Source organism: Bos taurus, chromosome 7 (genome assembly GCF_002263795.3).
Source record: "Bos taurus isolate L1 Dominette 01449 registration number 42190680 breed Hereford chromosome 7, ARS-UCD2.0, whole genome shotgun sequence".
Taxonomy (NCBI): domain Eukaryota; kingdom Metazoa; phylum Chordata; class Mammalia; order Artiodactyla; family Bovidae; genus Bos; species Bos taurus.
This window is the reverse complement of record NC_037334.1, coordinates 38,701,564-38,726,036: the sequence shown is the minus strand read 5'-3', so window position 1 is coordinate 38,726,036 and position 24,473 is coordinate 38,701,564. Positions and strand designations below refer to the sequence as shown.

Genomic DNA, 24,473 nt, shown 5'->3' with positions numbered 1-24,473 from the left:
AATTTCCTTATACAGTGTATTAAAAAGCAAAGACATCACTTTGCCAACAAAGGTCCATATAGTCAAAGCTATGGTCTTTCCAGTAGTCATGTACGGATGTGAGAGCTGGACCATAAAGAAGGCTGAGCGCTAAAGAATTGATGCTTTTGAATTATGGTGCCAGAGAAGACTCTTGAGAGTCCCTTGGACTGCAAGAACTCAATCCTACAAAAAATCTATCCTGAATATTCACTGGAAGTACTGATGCTGAAGCTCCAATACTTTGACCATTTGATGTGAAGAGCTGACTCACTGGAAAAGACCCTGATGCTGGGAAAGACTGAAGGCAAAAAGAGAAGAGGGCAGCAGAGGAAGAGATGGTTGGATGGCATCACTGACTCAATGGACATGAATTTGAGCAAACTCTGGGAGACAGTGAAGGATACTGCAGTCTGTATGCTACAGTTGATGGGGTTGGAAATAGTCGGAGATGGCGTGGCAACTGAACAACAAAAATGACGATAACAAAATCTTATGAGATTGTTATGATACCTAAATGATGCAGTATTCAAAAAGTGAATGTAAAAACACTTAACATATAACAAAAACACTGTATGCTTATTAAACAGAAATACAAACTGTAGGTTCGCTAAAGTAGTAATAACTCCTTACGCAAACAAAACAAAACAGACCAAGAAGATCTCAAAGTGACAATTCTCCTTGAAAAATTCCCTAGAAACCCAAAGATTCTTACACCATGAGTGCAGCAAAATTACCCCTGGCTGAGCAACCACAGAGTCTCTGCCACCTCAGATCTAACTTTATGTTATCTACCCAGGGACAACACTATTTTACTTCTCTTTTTGTGGGGAGAGAGCAGAGTTAAAGCCTTAAAGAAGATAAGTAATTCCACTGGAATCATCGCAGAAAATTTTTATTCTAACCATGACTAAGTCATCAAGAGATGGGAGACAACGATTTCTCTTAAAAGATAAGCATGCAATCAAAATGCAAGTTGGCAAACATTCTCTACCTGACAGACATTCTCCTTGAGTGCGGCTCCACCTCCTCGTTCCCCCTGCAGCTTTTTAGATGCAGGCATTCCATGGTCGTTTTCTACACCCTCCTCAACAGTCTCCTTGGGGCTTGCAGCTGTCCTGTGTGTCATCAGTTCTCCCTTGCAGAGAAAAAAATAACATCCCACATCTGTATTATTGATGTCTCCGCCATCTGACCCCCTCCCTCTGGGCTGCTATTTGTCTATCCATTAAGCACTTACAGATGTTCAGCCAATCACGCGGGCGGACTGCATGCAATGTTAGTTCTAACCCTGCTGTGATTGGGCGGGTAGTGGGCGCCTCATGCCCTGCCACTAACTGCTCTGAGGCTGTTCCACTGGAACTTTTTGAGCTGTTCCATTTTAAGGTTTCACTAAGGGAGAGAAAACATTCTTAAGTTTATTTGATTACTTATTTGTCCTTCCAAGATCAGTATTTCCTAAATAATGCCCCCCTTGGGCATTCTATTCATATTGTCCTGGAAAGAAATGCTCTGCACCATGTGTGATGCTGACCTGACTTGTTCTAATTCTCTCTTAACCTGAATTGGAAAGTGAGGGATAGCATCAATGACTTCAGTGATGCTCTGTAAGGAAATGGCTTTAAACTTCTGTTTCCTAAAAGTCACCGTTTACAAACATTACTCTAAATTAAGTAGTTGGCAGTTTCAATATATAAGCAAATGAGTTTTTCCCTTAATTGTAGCAGTCTCAACGTTTAAAGGGCAATATCCAAGTTCATTTGGATCATGTATTTTCTTGGTATTGGTGCTCTCTGGTTTTAGAACAATTTTACTTCATGATGAAACAAATTATGTATTTCATCTGACATTTAGAGCATGAGGTGTGATCTTTTAAAAAGGTCATGCCCACAGGTACCATATGTGTTTTGACTTACTTCTACTAGAATCAGGTTCTCCTTTTCTCCAGTATTCCTTATCACTACTAACAACAGAATACTATTTTCAGGTAAACTCAAGGGAAAGAGGGGTGTGGACTCTACTGTGAAAAGAAGCTTCACTATGGAAGGTCAAAAGATGAAGAACTGAGTAATACCTCAGAGTTTGGAGTTTCTTTTGATGAGATGTCATTTTTCACTTTTTTACAATGCAACTTGGCTGTAGCATGCCTCTGTCGTTTTCGCTTCCTTGGTTTATCAAACAGCTTGGTGGTGCCTAGGATAGGACAACAGGTGTTACCTGATGGCTGATAATGTACATGTCTAAGAACTTCTAATCTCGACTAAAGATATCTCCTAGAATTATGGAATGTCAAGAGTGAAAACCAACCTTAATTTTAATTCTCTGACTTTGTAGATGAGGAAAACAGGGGAAGAGAAAAAAAAAAGAGACTTACCCATTAGTATATATGTAGCTGGGGAAATGGCTATACACATACATATATATGTATGTATGAAGTGAAGTCGCTCAGTCGTGTCTGACTCTTTGCGACCCCATGGACTGTAGCCTACCAGGTTCCCCATCCATTGGATTTTCCAGGCAAGAATACTGGAGTGGGTTGCCATTTCCTTCTCCAGAGGATCTTCCTGACCCAGGGATCGAACCTGGGTCTCCCACATTGTAGGCAGACGCTTTAGCATCTGAGGTACAGGGAAGTATGTATGTATGGGTGTATATATATGTTCTGTTTCATACAGATTAAACAGTAAATGTATAGATTATTAAAGCAATTTCATTTTATATGATTGATATGAAAGACTTTCTAATTCCAGAAAGGACTTTAATATCATTCAGATAGGGAGGAAATGCATTTAGTAGTCAGGTAAAGATAACTAAAACCAGGCCTCGAAGATTAAAGACAATAAAGTATATCACTCTCTGAGTTAAGGATTAAGATAAAAAATTGAAATACATAAGATGTGGCTTACAGGAGGAGAGAAGAACACCTCCCTACCCCAACCAATACATCTATCAGCCAAAAGGATATATTCATGCAGTGGTATTATAACCTCGACCATCCAACAGGGTAAAATAAATGCCTAGTCTGACATATTTAGAAAATGGTCTAGACTCTCCTTCAATTTATATTCTACATATTTCAACTTTCTGTTATAGAAACATTAGGAGGACTCTAAAGAGGTATTTTGTAAAATGTTCCTGGATATTTAGGCTAGATACCAATGTGAAGGTTGGACTTTGGAAGACTGCTTTAGGGTTCTCTTCTTGAACTGCCTGATCGAGATGGAGAAGCTCTGCTATCAAAGTAGCTGTCAGACTAGACTAAAAAGGAAGAGTCAGTATGGTAGCAGAATAAAGGTTCAAATTTCTCACAATGAAAACACTTAGATGAAACTTACAAAGGATTACGTACGGGCAGTAGATTTTACAAAAAGCTGAAGTACAAGTGTATATGGAAAGAGCAGATATCATTTTGAAGGTACTTTTTGTTTTAAATCAAAAAAACAAATTCACCACCCTATATTATAGCTGCATACAGGGTTAAAATAAGTTAATATACTGCTAAAATTACTTGCTGAAAAACTTAATAATCACAGATCACATTTACAGAAGTGTACACTGAAGACCACAAAAAATACAATCTCCCCATAATACCTTTTGCTGATAGACCATATCTGATGTACTGTGCTCAAATATAGGCTAATATTTCAGGGATGACACATTAATACATGGCACTGGCAGACAACATGATCAAAGGGGTAGAAAGAATTCGAATGGAGAAAAAAGAAAATACAGAGTGGATAACGAGACAGTAGTGTGGCAATAACTTTGGTCAGATTTGAATATCCCAACTCTGCCAGCCTCTTTCATCTTCATGTTTCTTCTACAAATAGGGATAATATAGATAATATCCCAATTCTTGTAATGCTTTAGACTGATTAATGATAACAGTCCTTAAGCAAAGAACCTGGTAGATACTATAACTATTATTATTTCATCTGTTATTGAATGAAGCACTGTCAATTCTTCCTGTGGGCAGAAACAAGGTGACCAAACAGAAGTTCCAGGAAACAGATTTAAATTTAATCCAGAAGATTCCCAAGGCCTTAGGATGCAACTATAATAGACTAGGCTCAAATGTTTAAACTCTTCTCTGACCAAGGTCACGGGTGTGATAAAAGAATATAAGACTATAAAAGACTTAAGATGATTTGCAATTTCCCCTTAACTCAAATTCTCTATTTCTATTCTACAGAAATAAGAACTGAATCAAAGCCAAGAAAGTAATGAATGATGCAGTATAGAGAATTATCTAGTAAGAACAGGAACTGATTTTTCTCTGCTATTCCTAACATTTCCTTAACGCTAATATAATTCTAATAACATTTAACTAATTTCAACATAAAGATGGAAATGCATACAATTTCCTAGTGTTATTTGAAGCACATATTGAGCAAACAAGTCTTAGAACTTGCAATCTCACTGTTCTCATTAGCCAACTTCACAGTTATTTCTGTAATACACTTTTTAAATCTCAAGATACTCACCTCCACCAAACTCTTTAGAACGAGGTGCAGCACATGATTCATTAATGTCATTCTCCAAGTGACCAGCTTCATAACACTGTAAATAAGTAAAGTGCATCATGTTTTACACAGGAGTAGAAATTAAATCCTTTACATTATGTGCCAAAAGTGGGACTGCCTATTGACATAGATATAGAATCTTAGGTATTTTGGACAATTAAAGGAACAGTACAATAATAAAGAAACTTTGTGAGTAAAAGCATCAGATTTTTTAAATGCTCTAAAACTCAGGAACATCACATGGGGCAGACAGGCACTGGCTGGGCGGGACACACACACAGGACACTGGTGTACTCAGAGATTTCCAGTGTTTAGAGCATATGCAGAACACTGTTCTAATTGAAGTGGGAGTGAAAAAGTATGTACTCATATACCCACCAGCTCAATTCTATTCCACGCCACCCTGTTTTTAAAAATCTACCTTCCTAATATTATACTTACGGCCACTGGATTTTACAGACTTATTTACTTGGTGAAATCTAAACATAAAGTTTGTATCATGGAAAGTCCTTCTAATTCAAGTTGCTGTACATTAAGAAATATAAATTAAAACAACACAGAAACTAAAAACAAAACACTTAAAATATTGTGAATTCCCTGGCAGTCTAGTGGTTGGGACTCCATGCTTTCACTGCCAAGGGTCCCTGGTTGGGGAACTATTAATAGGATTCCGCAAGCCATGCAGCATGGCCAAAAAAAAAAAAAAAAGCCAACCTTAAACATCAAGAATAATTTACTATGCATTTTATTCCCCTACTACTAATGCCTGTATCAATTAGTTCTATTCCAAGAAAATGTCTTCTCCTACAAGAATAATGTTCTTCATCATGACTGTAAAAATTTAGTGGCCACAAAAGCAAATTTAACAGACGTTATTCTTGCTATGAAGTTCCCAGAGTTTGAGGTCAAAACAACATAAAATGCAGCTGTGAATTTCTGAACGCTTCTTATATACATTAATAAACTATAAGAATATAACTTTCGTCATGTTCAGTGTAAATCAGTCTTATAAAGTCAAATAAAATCAAAGAGCTAATGTTAGTTATCTAGTTAAAAGGAATAAAACACCAATAGAGAAACACATAAAAGAGATTACATAATTTAAAGAAAATTACCATTTATATTACTTTGATAATTGATTTATACTTCGTTTTTTAACACTAACCCAAAAGTTGTGGTACAAAAAAAAATCAGAATGTTCCCAAAACTATAGTCAGAGAACAATACAGAAAATATTCTCATGTCTGATATCAACAACTTTGTTAAGTTAAAATATAAATAACAAGGTACATACACACAAATCACACTATGTGAATAAAAATCCATTTGCTCTGCTTGTAATAAAAAAGACCACAGAACTCTGTAAGTGCCTTAGAGAGTACATGAAAGATTCCATTTATTTTATGTGTAGCCTGGTATGGATATGTATTAAGTCAGTGCACTCTTAAGGTACCAATACCACAATAGACTACCTCTTTCTCTGAGCCACCGACTGATCCATTTATAGGAAAGATGTGGCCTGACTGTTAAGCCATGACGTAGTCCCAAGATTGAGCTGAATCATGGTTTCAACCTGATGGTTTCAAAATACAGTTTGGAGTAGCCAGGAATTTAACTGTGAAGTTGACTAGGTCAGACAGTAGAATTGACTTAGAGGTCACTTTTCTCCAGAGTCTGGGTCTAACCATCACCAACAATTCTAATTTTCACTTGTTCTAACACCAAACCTGATTCCTATCTCCCTACCAAAAAACTAAAAATTCAACAGTGACAGGGTCATTAATTATATTTAATGCTTAAAGAAACCAAAAATATGAAAAATAATTGGATAGCAATAGAGGTTTTTAACTAATGGTACTAAAACAATTGGATATGCACTTCAAAACTCCATCTCAAAAAATGAAGATCTACCCTGGAGAAAGAAATGGCAACCCACTCCAGTATTCCTGCCTGGGAAATCCAAAGACGAGAGGAGCCTGGTGGGCTACAGTCCATGGTGTTGCAAAGAGCTGGACATGACTTAAGGACTAAACAACAACAGCTTCAAACAAAATGACCTCATGGGCTTCACTTCCCAAGTGGGATTTTTGGATGTGAGTGGCTTGTACCTCCTCATTCAACGGGTCATCATCTGCATATTCTTTTTTTATTTTGGGGTTTTCAAACTCTTTTTTTAATTAATTTTTTAATTGAAGTATAGTTGATTTACAAATGTTGTATTAATTTCAGGTATATAGCAAAGTGATTCAGTTGTATACAACACATAACTTTTTTCAGAATCTTTTCCCTTATAGGTTATTAGTAATACAAAATATTGAGTTGAGTTCCCTGTGCTATACAGTAGGTCTTTGTTGGCTATCTATTTTATATATGGTAGTGTGTATATGTTAATCGCAAACTCCTAATTTATTCCTCCCTCTCCTTTCCCCCTTGGTAACTATAAGTTTATTTTCTTTGTCTCTGCGTCTGTTTTTTATATGTTCATTTGTATCATTTTTTTTTAGATTGCACATGTAAGTGATACCATATGATATTTGTCTTTCTCTTGTTTACTTCACTTAGTATCATCATCTCTAGGTCCAAGCATGCTGCTGCAAATGGCACTGTTTCATTCTATAATCTGCAGTTTTCATTCAACACACTAGCTCCGGCTTCTCAATACACCTGCAGGAGCTCAGGCAAAACAATGCAGACACTTACTGGTGTGGGGCTGAGAGAATCAAAGTGGACCCTGGGGTCTGAGTTAAAGTGACCACTGACCCAGATAAGGACTCTTCTTCCAGGCATCATGTTGCTGGTCAATGGAGGTCCCAGGATCCCCTTCATTCTTATTCAAACTACAGAGATGAATCCCCGAACCTTCCCCTGAGACCATGTGTATGAGTATGAGTGAGTGAAGGAATGAGTGTATGACATCAGAAAAAGATGACTGTCTTAGCCTCTCAGAGCAGGACATGCTCAACCCAGGTAGAAGAATTTGAAAAAGACCGTGTCCCGGCGGATTCATGTCAATGTACGGCAAAACCAACGCAATATTGTAAAGTAAATAAATAAATAAATAAATAAAACTAAAAAAAGAAAAAGAAAAAAAGACTGTTTCCCATTTTGATTATTGATGGCACCCGCTCTGCCTTCCTTGGAACTGGGCAAGACTGAAGTCCTACTACAATGGAACCTCTAACTTTTATCGGTCTTTCTCTCTGGACAAGACATTGAAGAGCATGGGGGCTACCAATTTTCCTGGGACTTCCCCCAGATCTCCTCAGAGGCCTGTTGACCCAGAGGACAACACCAAGCATGCCCAGGAGCAGGGGTACCTTCAGGAAGACCAGGGGCAGGAAGTGGATGCTGCCCAGCAGGGACCTGTGGGGGAACACGGTGACAGGAAATGAGTTGCTCCAGGCCCCCTCCTCCCAGCTCTCTGGGTGCCTGGGTCCTGGTTCCAATAACCTACATGAGGGTCAGCCTGGGACCCTACGGTAACAATGGACTTCACTCCCCCAGACTCTCCTTCATTTCTCACTGTTCATACCCTTGCTGCTCTACTGAGCAGGAAAGGACTAGTGTCCTCATAAGAAGAGCTTAGAACATAGACACACAAAGGGGAAACCACGTGATGCCCCCAGGGAGGAAGACGGACGTCTACAAGCTACGGAGAGAGACCTTAGAAGAAAGGAATTCTGCTGAAACCTTGATCCCAGACTCTGGCCTCCAGAGTTGTGCAAAAATTAATGTTGTGTAAGCCGCCTGGCCTGTGTTGCTTTGTCATGGCAGCCAAATTAATACAAGTATTATCCCTTATTCTTCACTCTTCACAGAAATCTATTGAATAAAGTCATTAATCAATTATTTTTTTTAAAAAATGAAGATCTACACATAAAATCAAAATCATAAAATCCCTAAAGAAATCATAACAAGTACATCTTTGTGTTGATGTGGTAAGCAAAGATTTCTTAAAATAAACACAAAATATAAATCATAAAAAAAAACTTTAAAAATTCCTTTTCATGAAAGATACAACTTAAAAATGAACAGGCAACCATCAGACTGGGAAAAAATATTTACAGTATATATACCTGACAACAGACTCATATTCCAAATACAAAATGTACTTCTAAAAAGGCAACTATAAAAAAGCTGAACAGCCCAACCAAAAATATGTGTGCTTGAATAGTTGTTATGGACAGTAAGCACATAATAAGGGGCTCAAAATCATTAGTCACTAGAGAATACAAATTAAAACCATAATTAGGTATCATTTCATATCCACTACAATGGCTAAACTTTAAAAAGACCAGTAAACAAAACGCTGTTAAAGATGTGGAGCAATCAGAACTTTGATATACCGCTGGTGGGAATGTGAAGTTGAACAAGCACTTTGGAGAAGTGTTTGGCATTTTCTTTAAAAGGAAAACATTTATGGGCCAGCATTCCCAACCGTAAGTATTTACAACACCAAGGAAAATGAAAATATGTGTATACAAAAAGATTCTGAGTATATTCATATCAGCCTTATGATTAATAGCCCCAAAATGAAAACACAAATGTGCCTCAACAGGAAAAACGACAAGCAAACTGTACTTGAACTACTACCCAGCAATAAAAGGAAATGAACTACTGAAATAGCAACTTTGTGGATGGATCTCAAATAAGTGTGTTGAATAAAAGTAGCCAGCTAACAAAAACAAAACAAAATATATGACATTTAAGAACAAGCAAAACTGGATTTCCCTGATGGTCTGGGGGTTAAGAATCTGCCTGCTAATGCAGGGGACACAAGTTCGATCCCTACTCCAGAAAGATTCCACAGACCACGAGGCAACGAGGCCCATTTGCGACAACTATTGAGGCTGTAATCTGCAACTATGGAAGTCCATGCATTAGAGAGCCCATATTCTGCAACAAGAGAAGCCATCACAAGAGGCCTGCACACCACAACCAGAGAAAGCCCACCTGCAGCAATGACGACCCAGCGCAACCAAAACTTTAAGAACAAGCAAAACTAACCTATGGTAACAGAAGTTAGAAAGTTTTGCCTCTCGAAGAGACGAGAATGGATAATTAATGAAAGGGGGCACAAGAGAACTTCTGGGGGTAGTGGATTTATATAGCATACTTAGTTTGGCTGGTACTTACATGGTATATTCAACTGTCTATCAACTGACATCAAACAATTAAGATCTGTGAATTTTATTGGTGTAAATTAAATCTCAAGAGTTCTGGGACACATTCGCTTATTAAAATTAAGTGTATTAACTATATCAGCATCCAAGGTGGAACAGTGGAAAAAGGTTCCACCAGGAAATGCAGAAGAACACTGGTTTGATCCTTGGGTCAGGAAGATCCCCTGGAGTAGAAAATGGCAACCCACTCCAGTATTCTTGCCTGGGAAATCCAATGAACAGAAGAGCCTGGCAGGCTACAGTCCATAGGATCACAAAGAGAAGGACACAACTGAGCAAGTGAGCACACACACACACACATCAACTAAACCATGTGTTTTCTGCCCCCTGAAGTAGAAGTGAGGACTCTTTTAACCACTGGACAGCCAAGGAAGTTCCAACTAAATCATGCTTTTTATCCTCTTAAATTTCAGATTAGAAACCTACTTTGGACAGAGCAAGGTTACACAGATTAACTTTTTTAAAATACAATTTTAAAGGTCTCCATTTACAGTTATTATACAACAAATTAACACTATTTTTTAAGTAACACAGTCTCAAAACCTCAAAACTGAGGATTCGAATTTCATCTTATTTCTTCAAATCATTAACTTAGGTATGTCAAATATAGCTCCGTGGAGCTTCCCAGATGGCAGCAGTGGTAAAGAACCTGCCTGTCAAGGCAGGAGATGTAAGAGACACAGGTTCAATCCCTGGGTCGGGAAGACCAACCCCCTGGAGAAGGAAATGGTAACCCACTCCAGTATTCCTGCTTGGAGAATCCCATGGACAGAGGAACCTGGTAGGCTGCACTGCACAGGGTCACACAGAGTTGGACATGACTGAAGCAGCTTAGCACAAAATGGGAGGAGGGGATCATTCACTTAACTCGCCTGAATTCTTACTTGCTTTTGATATTTGCAGTGCCACACTTCTAGCAGTAAGACAACAGGCCTCCCATGACTCACCTATTAAATCTATCATCTGACTGCAAAAGTCACTTCCATGCTCAACTAAATCCCAGTTTCCCTGGCCCTTTTCCAACAATCTTGCAAAGTGGCTATGATTTGAATAATACAAGTCAGGAGAGAAAGCACTGCAGGAGATGTTCTCAGCCTTACTAGAGTATAAGGAACAACAAGAGGTAGTGAGTTGGAGACATATTGTCACTGAAGGTTGCACAAACTGCAGAGAAAATGCAGAGGGCAGGAGATGAACCTAAGAAAAACTGAAAAGTCCATGTCACATAAGATTGCTTTGAGAAGAAAAACTAAAGTACATAAAATGACTTTTAAAAATAATATATTAATAAAAATACAAATAAACTTTACATTTACTGGTGGGTGACTAACAAAAACAAGGGGACTTAATATAGGATTAAAGATTAGAAGTTTGCCAGGGCTAAGAAAAGAATTCCAGAAACTCAATTTATTTATGACTTGATTACAATCTTACATTTTTTCTTTAAGGAAAAAGAATTTCTAAAAACAGGAAATCTGGCGGTTTCCCTGGTGGTCCAGTGGTTAAGAATCTCCTTGCAGTGCAGGGGATGCAAGTTCGATTTCTGGTCAGAGAACTAAGATCCTACATGCCACAGAGCAATGGACGCCATAAGCACTGAGCCCAAGTGCAAACACTAGAGTGTCTGTCCACCATAATGAAAGATCCTGTGTGCCATAACTATTGTAAGACCAAATGCAACCAAATAAATATATATATATATTTAAAAACAGGAAATCTGTGCATCCTACAACTGAAACTTTAACATATACTTTTTCCTCAAATACAAAAAGAACAGGATATATCCTAAGAAATCAATATCCAGTTATCATCCATTATAGAATTAGAAAATAATTTTCTATTTCTAACTACTATAGAATTATGCCTTCTTGGCTAATGGGAACCAAGTTCACAAAACTGAAGATGAAATGTTTCTGCCTGGAATATAGTTGAACAGGGTCTTCTCTGAGGTATTACACAGACAGTGAATGCAATGGCATTAACTTACAGTGGCTTGTAGAGACAGAAGTGAAGTAGAAATCAGGTAAGAGGTTTTGAGCCCAGAAGAGAGATTACAACAAATGCAAACTTTACTCAATTGTAAAGGCTTTTTTCATTTTCACTTGAAAAGAAAATCTAAAACCAACAGGTACATATGTCCATGCAAATGCAAAATGGTCTTTTAATGTAGAATCACTCAGATCAACCATATATATTCTGACATTCTAGAATTTCTATGTACATGTGCATTGATGTTATAGGTATTACTAAAAGATTTGTTTTTAAAATCCCCTATTTCCTGGATGCAACCCTATTTTAGAATTGACTAAAATTAACATACCTTTTTAGTAAGGCCAAGATCCCCTTTCTTGGGCATAAATCCAGGGTCTAAATCATTGGATTCAAGAAGTTTCTTAGTTGGTTTTCTCTGACGCTTACTTTCATAATTTCCTGAAATGCATGTATCTTTTCATTAGATGATTTAGAAACTGGGCACAAGCTGATTTCTTAAAAAACCTATATATCATGCAAAAATTAGTCATCCTATTTTTTTGTTTTTCTCATGATATTCTGGGAAGAGACAGGGTAAAAATTTATTTATTCTAAAATACTAGTTAATGTAAAACAAAATAAGAAAATAGTTCTGAATATAGACACAAACTAATGTGAGGCTGTTCTTATGTCAATGTGTGTGTATATACACAAATGAACTAAGGGAGAAATCGAAAGGGCAGAACTGCCTTTAGAGTAATCAACTGGTGGTTTAAAAAAAAAAAAAAAGAGAAGTGAATTCAACAGAGCCAGAATTCTGGGCATAAATGGACCAAAAGTAGAACTTTTGTTCTGTTCCTAAATAAGCAGAGACACTTATTTACTATATAGGACTGCTCTTAAGAATTATATAAAACAGCCAAATAACAGTTTGGCGCATAATGGGGAATGAACTGCTGACCATCTTTATTATTCTTTTTGATTCTGTCTTATTTGATTCTGCACAACTGGACACCTTTCTAAAGAATAACATCACAAGCAATTCTTGGGAATTTAAGAAAGTTACATGCAGAATTTTCCTTGGCTGACTACAATACTCAATAGTCAGTATTAAAAAATATATAAAATTAAAAACACCTTCCCAAGTAACACAAAGATTGGTAAAATCAGTATCTGAAGTATAATTTTTATGTGTTTACTCAACGAGTATGCAGTGCTCTTCCCCAGAATCCTAGTCTGAGTGCTGATTCACACTGTGGTTGATCAACAATTATGAAGAGCAGTAACAGTATAAGGTGCCTAGTTTTTTTTTTTTTAATATGTCTTCCTGACAGTACACCACCAATTTATGATCAGTAGCTGTATCCATTAGCCAATACTATTAGAATTTCCCAAGATCAAAATGGATAGTTTGTTGTACACAGATACACTACTGGCTTTCCATCAAAATATACTAAAATCTCCTGCGTCCTCCAAGTATACCCACTTACATACTGAGACCCATCCCCATCTTACCTGGTGGTTTAACTAGCAATTCCTCAGACTCAAGGGCAGGCCGTGGAGAGACTTCCGGAGCCACAGGTACAGATAAGGTCAGCTGTGGCAACTCAGCATGTCCACCTCCAAGTTCTGACTGAGCCAAGGGCCCTTCCAAAAATGGAGCCTCCCTTTCAAGAACTGGAGGCTCTTCTTTGGTTGAAATCAAAGAATTCTCATCCACCTGTTTGTTCTGAGCACTAGATCGACATCGGGCTAAAAGGCTTTCCTCTTCACAGCGGGAACTTACCTAAGAACAAAAGATAAACGGGCAATCCATAGGCCAAAAGTGTTGTGGTTTAAGGGTTAAAAAGAATAATGCACTTATAAAGGAATGAAATCCTGACACATGCTACAAATGGGAGAAACCTGAAGACATAACATTAACTGAGATGAGCAGACACAAAAGGACAAATATTGTATGAGGTGAATTCTGTAAATAGGAAAATTCACAGGACAAAAAAATAGAATGGTGGTTGCCAGGGGTTAAAGGAAGGGGGAAGTGGAAACATTTTAACAGGTACTGAGTTTCAGTTTGGGAACATGAAAAAGTTCCAAAGACAATGATGGCATACTTAATGCCACAGAATTTTACACTTAAAAAATGGTCAGGGACTTCCCCGGTGGCACAGTTGGATAAGAATCTGCCAGTGCAGGAGACACAGGTTCAATCCCAGGTCTGGGAAGATTCCACATGACACAGAGCAACTGAGCCCGCTGACAACACTACTGAGCCTGTGTTTTCGAGGCCGCACACTGCACTACTGAGGCTGGCACGCCTAGAGCCTACGCTGCACGAGACAAGCTACCACCATGAGGAGTCTGTGCACCACAACGAAGTGCACCCACTACGTGCCACAACTAGAGAAAGCCCACGTGCAGCAAAGAAGAGCCAGCACAGCCAAGAACAAAAATAGGCAAAAATTGGGAGGAAAAAAGGTTAAAATGATCAATTTTATGTTATATATATATATTTCACTATAATTTTAAAGGGTAAAAACGTCATTGACAGATACAACAAAAACGACAAAATGATCTCAGGGACGACAGAATGATCTTGGTTCGTTTCCAAAGCACATCATACAACATCACAGAGACTGAGAAACACTAAAGCTATAAAAATTCATTAAGGCCATAGTGATGATCTAAAAAAAGACAAAAAAGATTCCCTAAACTGAAAGTGTTAGTTTCTCTGCCGTGTCCGACTCTTTGAGACCCCATGGACTGTAGCCCGCCAGGCTCCTGTCCATGTAATTCTCCTGGCAAAGATACTGGAGTGGGTTGGCCATTTCCTTCTCCAAAAGATTCCCTAATGTGTCATCAATAAAAGCAGCTAATAATAAACTTCTAACGTTGAACTGATACATTAATGGGAAAGAAACATACCCATTTCTATACTATAAAATGAGATTGCCAGATAATATAAGCAGAAGAAATAATAAAATCTGAAAGTCTTCAATTTTATAACCTCAAATAAAATTATTGATATAGACAAGGAATTATAATTGATTTAAAAAATCAGGGAAATAGCTGATGGGAAACAGGATATTCTGTTGGAGTCAAATTAATTATACATGTAGTGCTGCTTGATCAAAAGAGGTGAAGCATAACTCAAACCACAGACATCAGTTAATCACCATTTTGAGCTAGTGGAGGTTAAATACTTTCCAATGTCATGCAACAGCTATGATGTAATCTAGCCAAAATGTTTAACTTGAATCTATCAAAATATTAGTTAAAACCACCACTTAACAGGGAACCTAGAAGCAAAATGAGAAGGCAGATACTCTTAATATGTCACTCTCATCACTTACATAGGGTCATGAAAGCGGGGACTGTCCCGGATTTAAAGTGATTTAAGAAATACAACAGTAAGATATAAAGTGTAGCCCTGGACTGGATCTTGTTTCAGATAAATTAAATGTAAAGGTTAGGAAATAACTGGAGAAATCTGAATAAGGATTTGTCATTAGATTTTTAGAGGTGCATATTACCTAGGGAAACAGAGTCAAAATATCTCTTCTGCTGCTACTGCTGCTAAGTCACTTCAGTCGTGTCCGACTCTGTGTGACCCCATAGACGGCAGCCCACCAGGCTCCCCCGTCCCTGGGATTCTCTAGGCAAGAACACTGGAGTGGGTTGCCATTTCCTTCTCCAATGCATGAAAGTGAAAAGAGAAAGTGAAGTCACTCAGTCGTGTCCGACTCTTCGTGACCCCATGGACTGCAGCCTACCAGGTTCCTCTGTCTATGGGATTTTCCAGGCAAGAGTACTGGAGTGGGGTGCCATTGCCTTCTCTGCAAAATATCTCCTATTTACTTTAAAATATTTTGAGTTTCAAGCAATTCAAGTGAAAAATAAAGCAAATAGATACTGTAACATTTGTTGACAGAATCAGGATCAAGCTATTATTTTTATATTATTTGTATTATTTTTTACTAAATATTTTATCACAGTAATACTTCTAAATCATTAAAATCATTTCAAAAGCAAAAGGGGAAAATATACATACACACACTATATACACATAGTATGTAGAATCATTTATACCTTTTCTGTATATGCTAAATACTATACCAGAAACTGGAAATAAAAAACTACAAAACAAGATTCCAGTTAACGAAACTATTGTCCCGTTAAGATGAAACATGATATTGAAGGCAAAATTGCAGTATCCTAAAAGGACTGATAAAACATTGTTGAAATGTTGGAATATACCTTGTGCACCTGTTCCTGTGTCTTCTTTTGTTTTTTCTTAGGAGCAAATATCTGATCATATTCTTCTGTATATTCCAGAAGCCACTTGCTTGGCTTCCTAAGGCGTTTCTTCTCTGATCGCACAGCTAAAACAAGAGGCACAAGTTCAGTATTAAACAAAAAGTTAGAGAGAAACCCAATGTTTTCATTATAACCATCTCTGCATTCCCAAAGGAAGAGAAATAGGAAATTCACAAAAAACACCATGATTTAAGCTCCAGGAGGGTAAAAATGATTTGCTATGGTTTATCTTATGCAAAAATTGGGAGGAAGGAAGACCTTTGTTGCTCTATCCACAAACAGCCCTCCTAATCTCAAGCAAATTAAACTGAAACTAGTCCTATAGCAGCTTCCCTGGTGACTCAGATGGTAAAGAATCCACCTGCAATTCGGGAGACCTGGGTTTCATCCCTGGGTCAGGAAGACCCCCTGGAGGAGGGCATGCCCACCCACTCCAGCATGCTTGCCTGGAGAATCCCAGGGACAGAGGAGCCTGCCAGGCCGCAGTCCATGGGGTCGCAGAGAGTCAGACATGACTGAGCAACTAGGCACAGCAGAGCACACAGCGTCCTACAGCAACAGAGCTAATAATACAATACAGATTCTAAATCAGGCAAGTTCACAAAGAACACCACGTAGCATCTCTCTTAAGGGGGTTCCCAGGTAGTTCAACGGTAAAGAATCTGCCTGCCAAAGCAAGAGACATGGGTTTGATCCCTGGGTTGGGAAGATCCCCTAGAGAAGGAAGTGGCAACCCACTCCAGTGTTCTTGCCTGGGAAATCCCATGGACAGAGGAGCCTGGTGAGCTATAGTCCATAGAGCTGCAAAAGAATCACACAACTTAGTGACTAAACAACAACTTCTCGCTGGATTATGCAGAATATTTGATGAATATCCAGATAGAATATTTACCCAATCAGTACTACAACATGAATTTCAAAAGCATTTCACACGTACTTTCTATCACAGTTGTGATGAGTTTCACTTTAGAAACATCAAAAAAATAGTTATCCATATACCATTAAATGTATGCCAATATAACATTTTAAAATGTATGGCATGTACCCCAACAGAAAAGATAAGATATAGAATTCTGGGTACCTGCTTTAAAAAAATAGCTCTTGCCATGTTTTATAACCAAAATATCAAAGTACCATACCATTTCTCTTTGAATTAACAGTGAAACAAGTATCTATTATAATTTCCCTATAAAACTTTATCCTAGTCTTAATATACTTCACACGTTGTAATCACTTTATTTTTCGTACTGCAGAGGATGAGACAGTTAGACAGCATCACTGACTCAATGGACAGGAATTTGCACAAATTTGGGGAGATTGTTAAGGACAGCAAAGCCTGGCATGCTGCAGTCCATGGGGTGGCAAAGGGTCAGACAAGACTTAGCGACTGAACAACAACAAGAATCATTTTACTATACCATAAACTCTTTGGGAGCAGAGGCTAATGCCTACAGAATGCTGGATACAATCTACTCAAGGGGCCAGGAGTACTTCATATTACGGTGACTTCAGAGAATGTTATTCCTGCCTCATTTTAATGTGGCAATATGGGTGTTCTCTTAATAAAAGGAACACAAAAGAAAAGGTCACAGGCTTAGCAAGCACTGGGGTAAACTAGGGTACAGCACCCAGGGCAGTCAGCATGGGGGCCCAAGACACTGGGCACAACAAAAAGAGGGCAAGCGTTGGAAAGCAGGGAACAGGTAAGCAGAGCCATCCATATCTGCGGCCCGGGTGCCCAGGTGCTAGGTGCACAGAATATAGGGTTCTCAAGACATAGAAAGTTATAAAGTAGGGGTGTTTTAGGCATGGGGCACCCTGAATGTGGGATTTTCCTGGCAGGTGCAGAGAAAGATGAGGTGCCCAGCATGCACAGGACATGGGGCACGCTTGTTGTGGGAGTCCCCGAGTGCAAGGTAGGATGTTCAAAGTGAGGAACACGCTGGAAATGAGAAATATGACATCAGGGACATGGGTAATCCTGGGTACACTGCCAAAATGAGTAAGATATTGCTACATGCCACAATATTAGTAATCCACAGAAACATTATATTAAATGAAAAAACAAAGACAAAAAGATCATGCATTGTATAATTCCATTAATATAAAATGTCCAGAAAGAGCAAATCTATAGAGATAAGAGAGTAGACAAGTGGTTGCCTGGGACTAGGAATAGGAACAGGGGCTAACTATGATGTATCTTACAGAAATGCTGCTGCTACTGCTGCTACTGCTAAGTCACTTCAGTCGTGTCCGACTCTGTGTGACCCCATAGACGGCAGCCCACCAGGCTCTCCTGTCCCTGGGATTCTCTAGGCAAGAACACTGGAGTGGGTTGCCATTTCCTTCTCCAATGCATGAAAGTGAAAAGTGAAAGTGAAGTCGCTCAGTCGTATCTGACTCTTAGCAACCCCATGGACTGCAGCCTACCAGGCTCCTCCGTCCATTGGATTTTCCAGGCAAGAGTACCGGAGTGGGATGCCATTGCCTTCTCCACAGAAATGCTATAAATATTCAAAAACTGATTTATAGGGATATTTGTACAACTCAGTAAATTTACTAAAAAACAGTTGCTTGCACACTTAAAAAGTGTGTGACTTTTGTAGAACGTAAACTTTACCCTGAGTAAGTTTAGATCTTTTCTTCAAAACACTGGTATTTTCCAAGAAACTAGAATACTAACAGCAACATCAATCCACCAATACAGATTTTTAAATCCTCTACTTCTCTGGTTCTGGGATCTCAGAGGAAAAAGAATTTAAAGGGGGCGGGGGAGGCAAAAATATAAACAACTGTTCATAATAATGGCAAGTTACTCAGCCCAAATCACCTGTTGAAAGTAAATACAAATACTGCGTAAATATGTTTAAAAATCTATCTTAAACAAAGTAAAAACTGACTAAACTGTAAAGAATTATAAACCAAAATCCAATGGAAAGTAATAGCCCACGGAAATAAGGAAAGCACTGAAACTGATTTTGTCCTGAGGACTTCTTGGCAACCCCGTTGGGAGGCAGGAGTTTAAAGGAGACTAAACTTGGGCCCCAAAAGACTCTATCCTCAGAGTTACAGTGAAACAGAAGTAAACTGTATCCCAATCCCCAGGAGACCACAAGGAAAGGTGCTTCAGCACCAAGTAGAAGGGGAGCAGGAGAGAGGACAAGTCCTTGAGAAATTGTGACTGATCCTCCTGTCGGTTTACAGTCTGATGGACAGGAAAATTCAAGCCCCCATAAGAAAGTTAATAGGTCATATTAAACGAAATAAACAGGAATAATCATCTCAGTAAGCACACAAAAAAAATCTGAAAGACAAACTAGCTATAGAAGGGAATTTTCTCAGTATGAAAGGCTGTGTATCAAAATCCCAGTAAATAAATATCATAGTTAAATGCTGAAATCCCAGAAGCTTTCCTCCCTAACATCAGGAGTAACACAAGAATGTCTGTTCACTCTACTTGTCCTCAACAATGCACTGAAGGATTAAGCTAGGGCAACTAGGCAAGACAAAGAAACAAAATGTACCCAGATTAGAAAGGATGAAACAAAACAATCTCTTTTGGCTGAAGACATTGCAACCCCATGGACTATAGCCTGCCAGGCTCCTCTGTCCATGAAATTCTCTAGGCAAGAATACTGGAGTGGGTTGCCATTTCCTTCTCCAGGGGATCCTCCTGACCCGGGGATCGAACCCGGGTCTCCTGCATTGCAGGCACATGCTTTACTATGCGAGTTACTAGGGAACCACAGGAAATCCTAAGGAATTCAGAATAAAATGATTAGAGCTTTTAAAAAAAGTTCAGCAAGGTTGCAACACATAAGATCAATATATAAAAGTCAACTGTGGGAACTCAAACTGGAGCTCTGTAACAACCTAGAGGGGTGGGATGGGGAGGAAAGTGGGAGAGAGCTTCAAAAAGGGAGGGTACATATGTACACCTATGTCTGATTCATGTTGATGTTTGGCAGAAACCAACAATTCTGTAAAGCAACTATCCTTCAATTAAAAAAATAAGTAAAAAAAACTTTTTTAAGTCAACTATATTGTACTTGTACAATACTTGTACAATACTCATACTAGCAATGAGAAATCCAAGAATGAAACTAAGAAAATAATCTTATTTATAATAGCACCAAAAAAGGATATAAATATTAAGGGATAAAATGAACAGAAGAAGTGCAAGAGTTGTACACTGAAAACTACAAAATATTGTTGAAAGAAATCAAAGATGACCTAAATTAATGAAATGCCATCTCTTGTTCATAGGTTGGAAAACCTAACATTGTTACAATGCCAACACTGCTCAAACTGACCTATGATTCAGCACAACCTCTATCAAAATCCCAGCTGGCTTTTTGGTAGAAATGATAGGAAGCTCCTAAAATAAATACAGAAATGTAAAAAATCCAGAAGAATCAAAATAGTCTTGAAAAGGGATAAAGTTGGAAGACTTGCACTTTCTGATTTCAGAACTACAATAATTAATTACTAAAAGATTAAGAATTTGTGGTACTGGCATATAGTTAGACATATATATTAATAAAAAAGAATTGAGAGTCCAGAAATAAACCATCACATTTATGGTCAAAAGATTTTCAAAGAGGGTGCCAGGACCATTCAATGGGGAAAGAATACCCTTCTCCACAAATTGTGCTGAGACAACTGGATTAAGCAATGGTTACTTAGCTATGACACCAAAAGCACAACGAACCAAAGAAAAAATAGGCAAATCAGACTTTGTCAAAATTAAGAATGTCTTTGCTTCAAAATATATGATTAAGAATATAAATGGTGACCCATAAAATATGAGAAAATATGTGCAAATCATACCTAATAGTGGACTTATATATAGACCATGTAAAGAATTCTTACAATTTAATAATAGAGACAAACAGCCCAATAAACATTTTAACTGATCAAAAAACATATAAAAAAAATGTTCAATATTGTCAGTCGTCAGGGAAATGCAAATCAAAACCACAGTAATGAGATAGCACTTGACACCAACCAGGACAGCTTTGTTAAATAGGTGCATATGTAGAGGTAGACACCTTTGCAAAACATTCTGGCAGTTCCTCAAAACTTGTACGGCAGGAAGGCAGAATCAGTTAGGAAGTTACAGTACCCCAGGGCAAGTACAAACCCATGAAAAACAGCACTGAAATGGATTAAAAGAGCCAATCCACTTTACCTGAGACTGCCACTCCGAAAGCAAGCACAATTGAGCTCCCCCTTAAAGCTGAATGTTGGAGGTGTCCAACATTGAAGTTTTTGCGTTTCTGTCTAATCTGACTGGGAACCCAACAGAAGTCACATAGTTTGGACTCCTGGAGGCACTACAAATAAGGGAGAGAGGGAACAACATGTTGTGGAACCAGAGGGGCTATAGTGACATAGACAGGGGCCAGATTGGTAAGACTGGGAGAAAGTACTAAAATCCTGGCTTCTCTCTACAAAGGGAGGTAAAAGAGGGAGCATTTGGAAATCTGGGTTTTTAGAAAATTGCCCAAGGGACTAGTACCTGTTTGGCCTGCTTGTGGGAGCTAACAGAGAGCTGGCTTCTTTAGATACCTGGGAGCTGCTGAGAATTAAAGACAGTGAGAAATCTTGTTGCAATAGCAACAACTAACTTGCAGTACTGCAGAAAAACACAAGATGAAGCAAGAGATTGCAAACTCCTGAAAAAGAAATAGACAAACCTCTCTGATTAGGAAACTACACACACAAGCCCACACAAACCCATTCTACAAAAAAGACTCCAGAGGTCCCCAGAATCTCTAGCCAAGATGATTGGTATGCCTTCCCCTATATGAAGCATCTCTGTAAAGACTCAGAAAAGTGGCTGTTTAATCAAATTCAAATGCATGAAAATAGGGGCAGGGGGGTAGGGGGAGGAGGGATTATGAAATATACGAAGAAACAAGGAAACACATCCCAAAGAATCAAAATAGATCTCCAGAAACTAATCATAAAGTAACAGAGATCTATGAATTATCAAAGAACTCAAAACAACTGTATTCAGGAAACTCAGTGATCTACAAGAGAACACCAATATCTAAAAGAAACCATGACAGTCAACAAAAAATAATAACAGTCAACAAAAAATACTAGAATTCTTTAAGACTAAACTACCATTTTATAGAAAAACCTGTAATCACTTTTTAAAATCCAGATGGATATCAAAATTATCTTGGAATTTCTTGAAGAATACAAATGCCCTGGTATTACTTTTTTCTCCAAAGCTCCAGATGTGTTTCTAATGAGCAGTCATGTTTAAAAACAAGTACACTCTATGATGATTTTTACTTTTATCTAGTTTATTTTACTTCTTCTATTTCAAAATCAGTGCTACTATTTCATTCAGCATGTTTTCCAATTTCTCCATCCTTTTTAAAAAAATTTTCTTTCTTAAGTCTTTATAAGCATAATAGAAAAGCTTTTATGTGGGTGTATGCATATATATATATATATGTGTGTATACATATATATATACACAATATGTATAACATGTATTTTGGAAAAAATGAGTTATTGTCTAGCAAAAAATTTTATGACATTCATTCCATTTGTTTGACTTAATCTGAATGCGAGATTTCTAATTTATATTCACTCAAAACTTTGATATAATTTCATGTATTTTGGCATCAAGTATTACACCTAAAAGTCTAGAAAGCTTATCTTCTTAGTGATTTAAAAACATTTTTTGAATGAGGCTTGACATTTCTAATTCAATTCTGAGAACCTAAAGAAATACTATGCTTTGTAAAAACAAACAAAAATAGGAAATTAACATGTACAACATTATTAACTACAGATTTTGTTCAAAATTTCACAAATTTTTATCCTAGTGTCCATTATTTGCTTTCTTTTCATACCTTATTCAAAACTCCACGTTGTATTCAACTACACTGAGCATCTGAAGCTGCATGCAACAAATTCTGGAAAACTCTCTTTGCATTTTTATTTTCTATTTCCTTGCTATGGCTTCTTAAGATACACCCACTGTTTAAAACTGGACAATTAATTTCCAAATACATGGGATTTTTAAAGTATCTTTGAAATAAATTTCTCATTCTGATACTAATTGCTCATTTAAATGCTTACTTCTCTGCAATTGCCCTTTGTGCTTTTTCAGTCTTCTAACTTTACTGAAGCTTTCAATGGCTAGGTTAAAAATCTTTCTTGGTAAATGACACATTACACTTGAAAATATATGGGTTATTTTCAAATATCTTTTGCTACTGATCTCTAACATAATTCCACAGTAATAAGACAACACCCTGATTTCAATATCTTTCAGCTCAGTTCAGTCGCTTTGGACTCTTTGCCACCCCATGGACTGCAGCACATGAGGCTTCCCTGTCTATGATCAACTCCCGGAGCTTGAGCAAACTCATGTTTGAGTAAACTCGTGTCTATCAAGTCGGTGATGTCATCCAGCCATCTCATCCTCTGTTGTCCCCTTCTCCTCCTGTCTCCAATCTTTCCCAGCATCAGGGTCTTTTCCAATGAGTCAGTTCTTAGCATCAGGTGGCCAAAGTATTGGACTTTCAGCTTCAGCATCAGTCTTTCCAATGAATATTCAGGACTCATTTCCTTTAGGATTGACTGGTTGGATCTCCCTGCAGTCCAAGGGACTCTCAAGAGTCTTCTCCAACACCACAGTTCAAAAGCATCAATTCTTCAGCGCTCAGCTTTCTTTATAGTCCAAGTCTCACATCCAACCTAGATAGCATATTCAAAAGCAGAGACATTACTTTGCCAACAAAGGTTCGTCTAGTCAAGGCTATGGTTTTTCCAGTGGTCATGTATGGATGTGAGAGTTGGACTGTGAAGAAGGCTGAGCGCCAAAGAATTGATGCTTTTGAACTGTGGTGTTGGAGAAGACTCTTGAGAGTCCCTTGGACTGCAAGGAGATCCAACCAGTCCATTCTGAAGGAGATCAGCCCTGGGATTTCTTTGGAAGGAATGATGCTAAAGCTGAAACTCCACTACTTTGGCCACCTCATGCAAAGAGTTGACTCATTGGAAGAGATTCTGATGCTGGGAGGGATTGAGGGCAGGAGGAGAAGGGGACGACAGAGGATGAGATGGCTGGATGGCATCACTGACTCGATGGACGTGAGTCTGAGTGAACTCTGGGAGTTGGTGATGGACAGAGAGGCCTGGCGTGCTGCGATTCATGGGGTTGCAAAGAGCTGGACACGACTGAGCGATTGATCTGATCTGATCACATTTGATCTGATCACATCCATACATGACTACTGGAAAAACCAGAGCTTTGACTAGACGGACCTTTGTTGCCAAAGTCATGTCTCTGCTTCTTAATATGCTGTCTAGGTTGGTCACAGCTTTTCTTCCAAGGAGCAAGCGTCTTTTAATTTCATGGCAGCAGTCACAATCTGCAGTGATTTTGGAGTCCAAAAAAATAAAGTCTCTCATTATTTCCATTGTTTCCCAATTT

General features: G+C 38.2%; 1 protein-coding gene across 11 annotated transcripts in view; it reads right to left on the bottom strand.

Moving 5' to 3' along the window:
- The window catches only part of NSD1 (nuclear receptor binding SET domain protein 1), a 153,508-nt gene that overhangs the window by 46,266 nt on the left and 82,769 nt on the right, over positions 1-24,473 (bottom strand). For all 11 annotated transcript variants that reach the window (XM_059888707.1, XM_024995067.2, XM_024995070.2 and 8 more), the window contains 6 exons: positions 15,950-16,074; positions 13,211-13,481; positions 12,045-12,154; positions 4,503-4,578; positions 2,093-2,211; positions 1,013-1,156 (listed from right to left, as the gene is read on the bottom strand). In XM_059888707.1, coding sequence (XP_059744690.1) covers positions 1,013-1,156; positions 2,093-2,211; positions 4,503-4,578; positions 12,045-12,154; positions 13,211-13,481; positions 15,950-16,074 — 845 coding nt within the window. The remainder of the gene's footprint in view (positions 1-1,012; positions 1,157-2,092; positions 2,212-4,502; positions 4,579-12,044; positions 12,155-13,210; positions 13,482-15,949; positions 16,075-24,473) is intronic.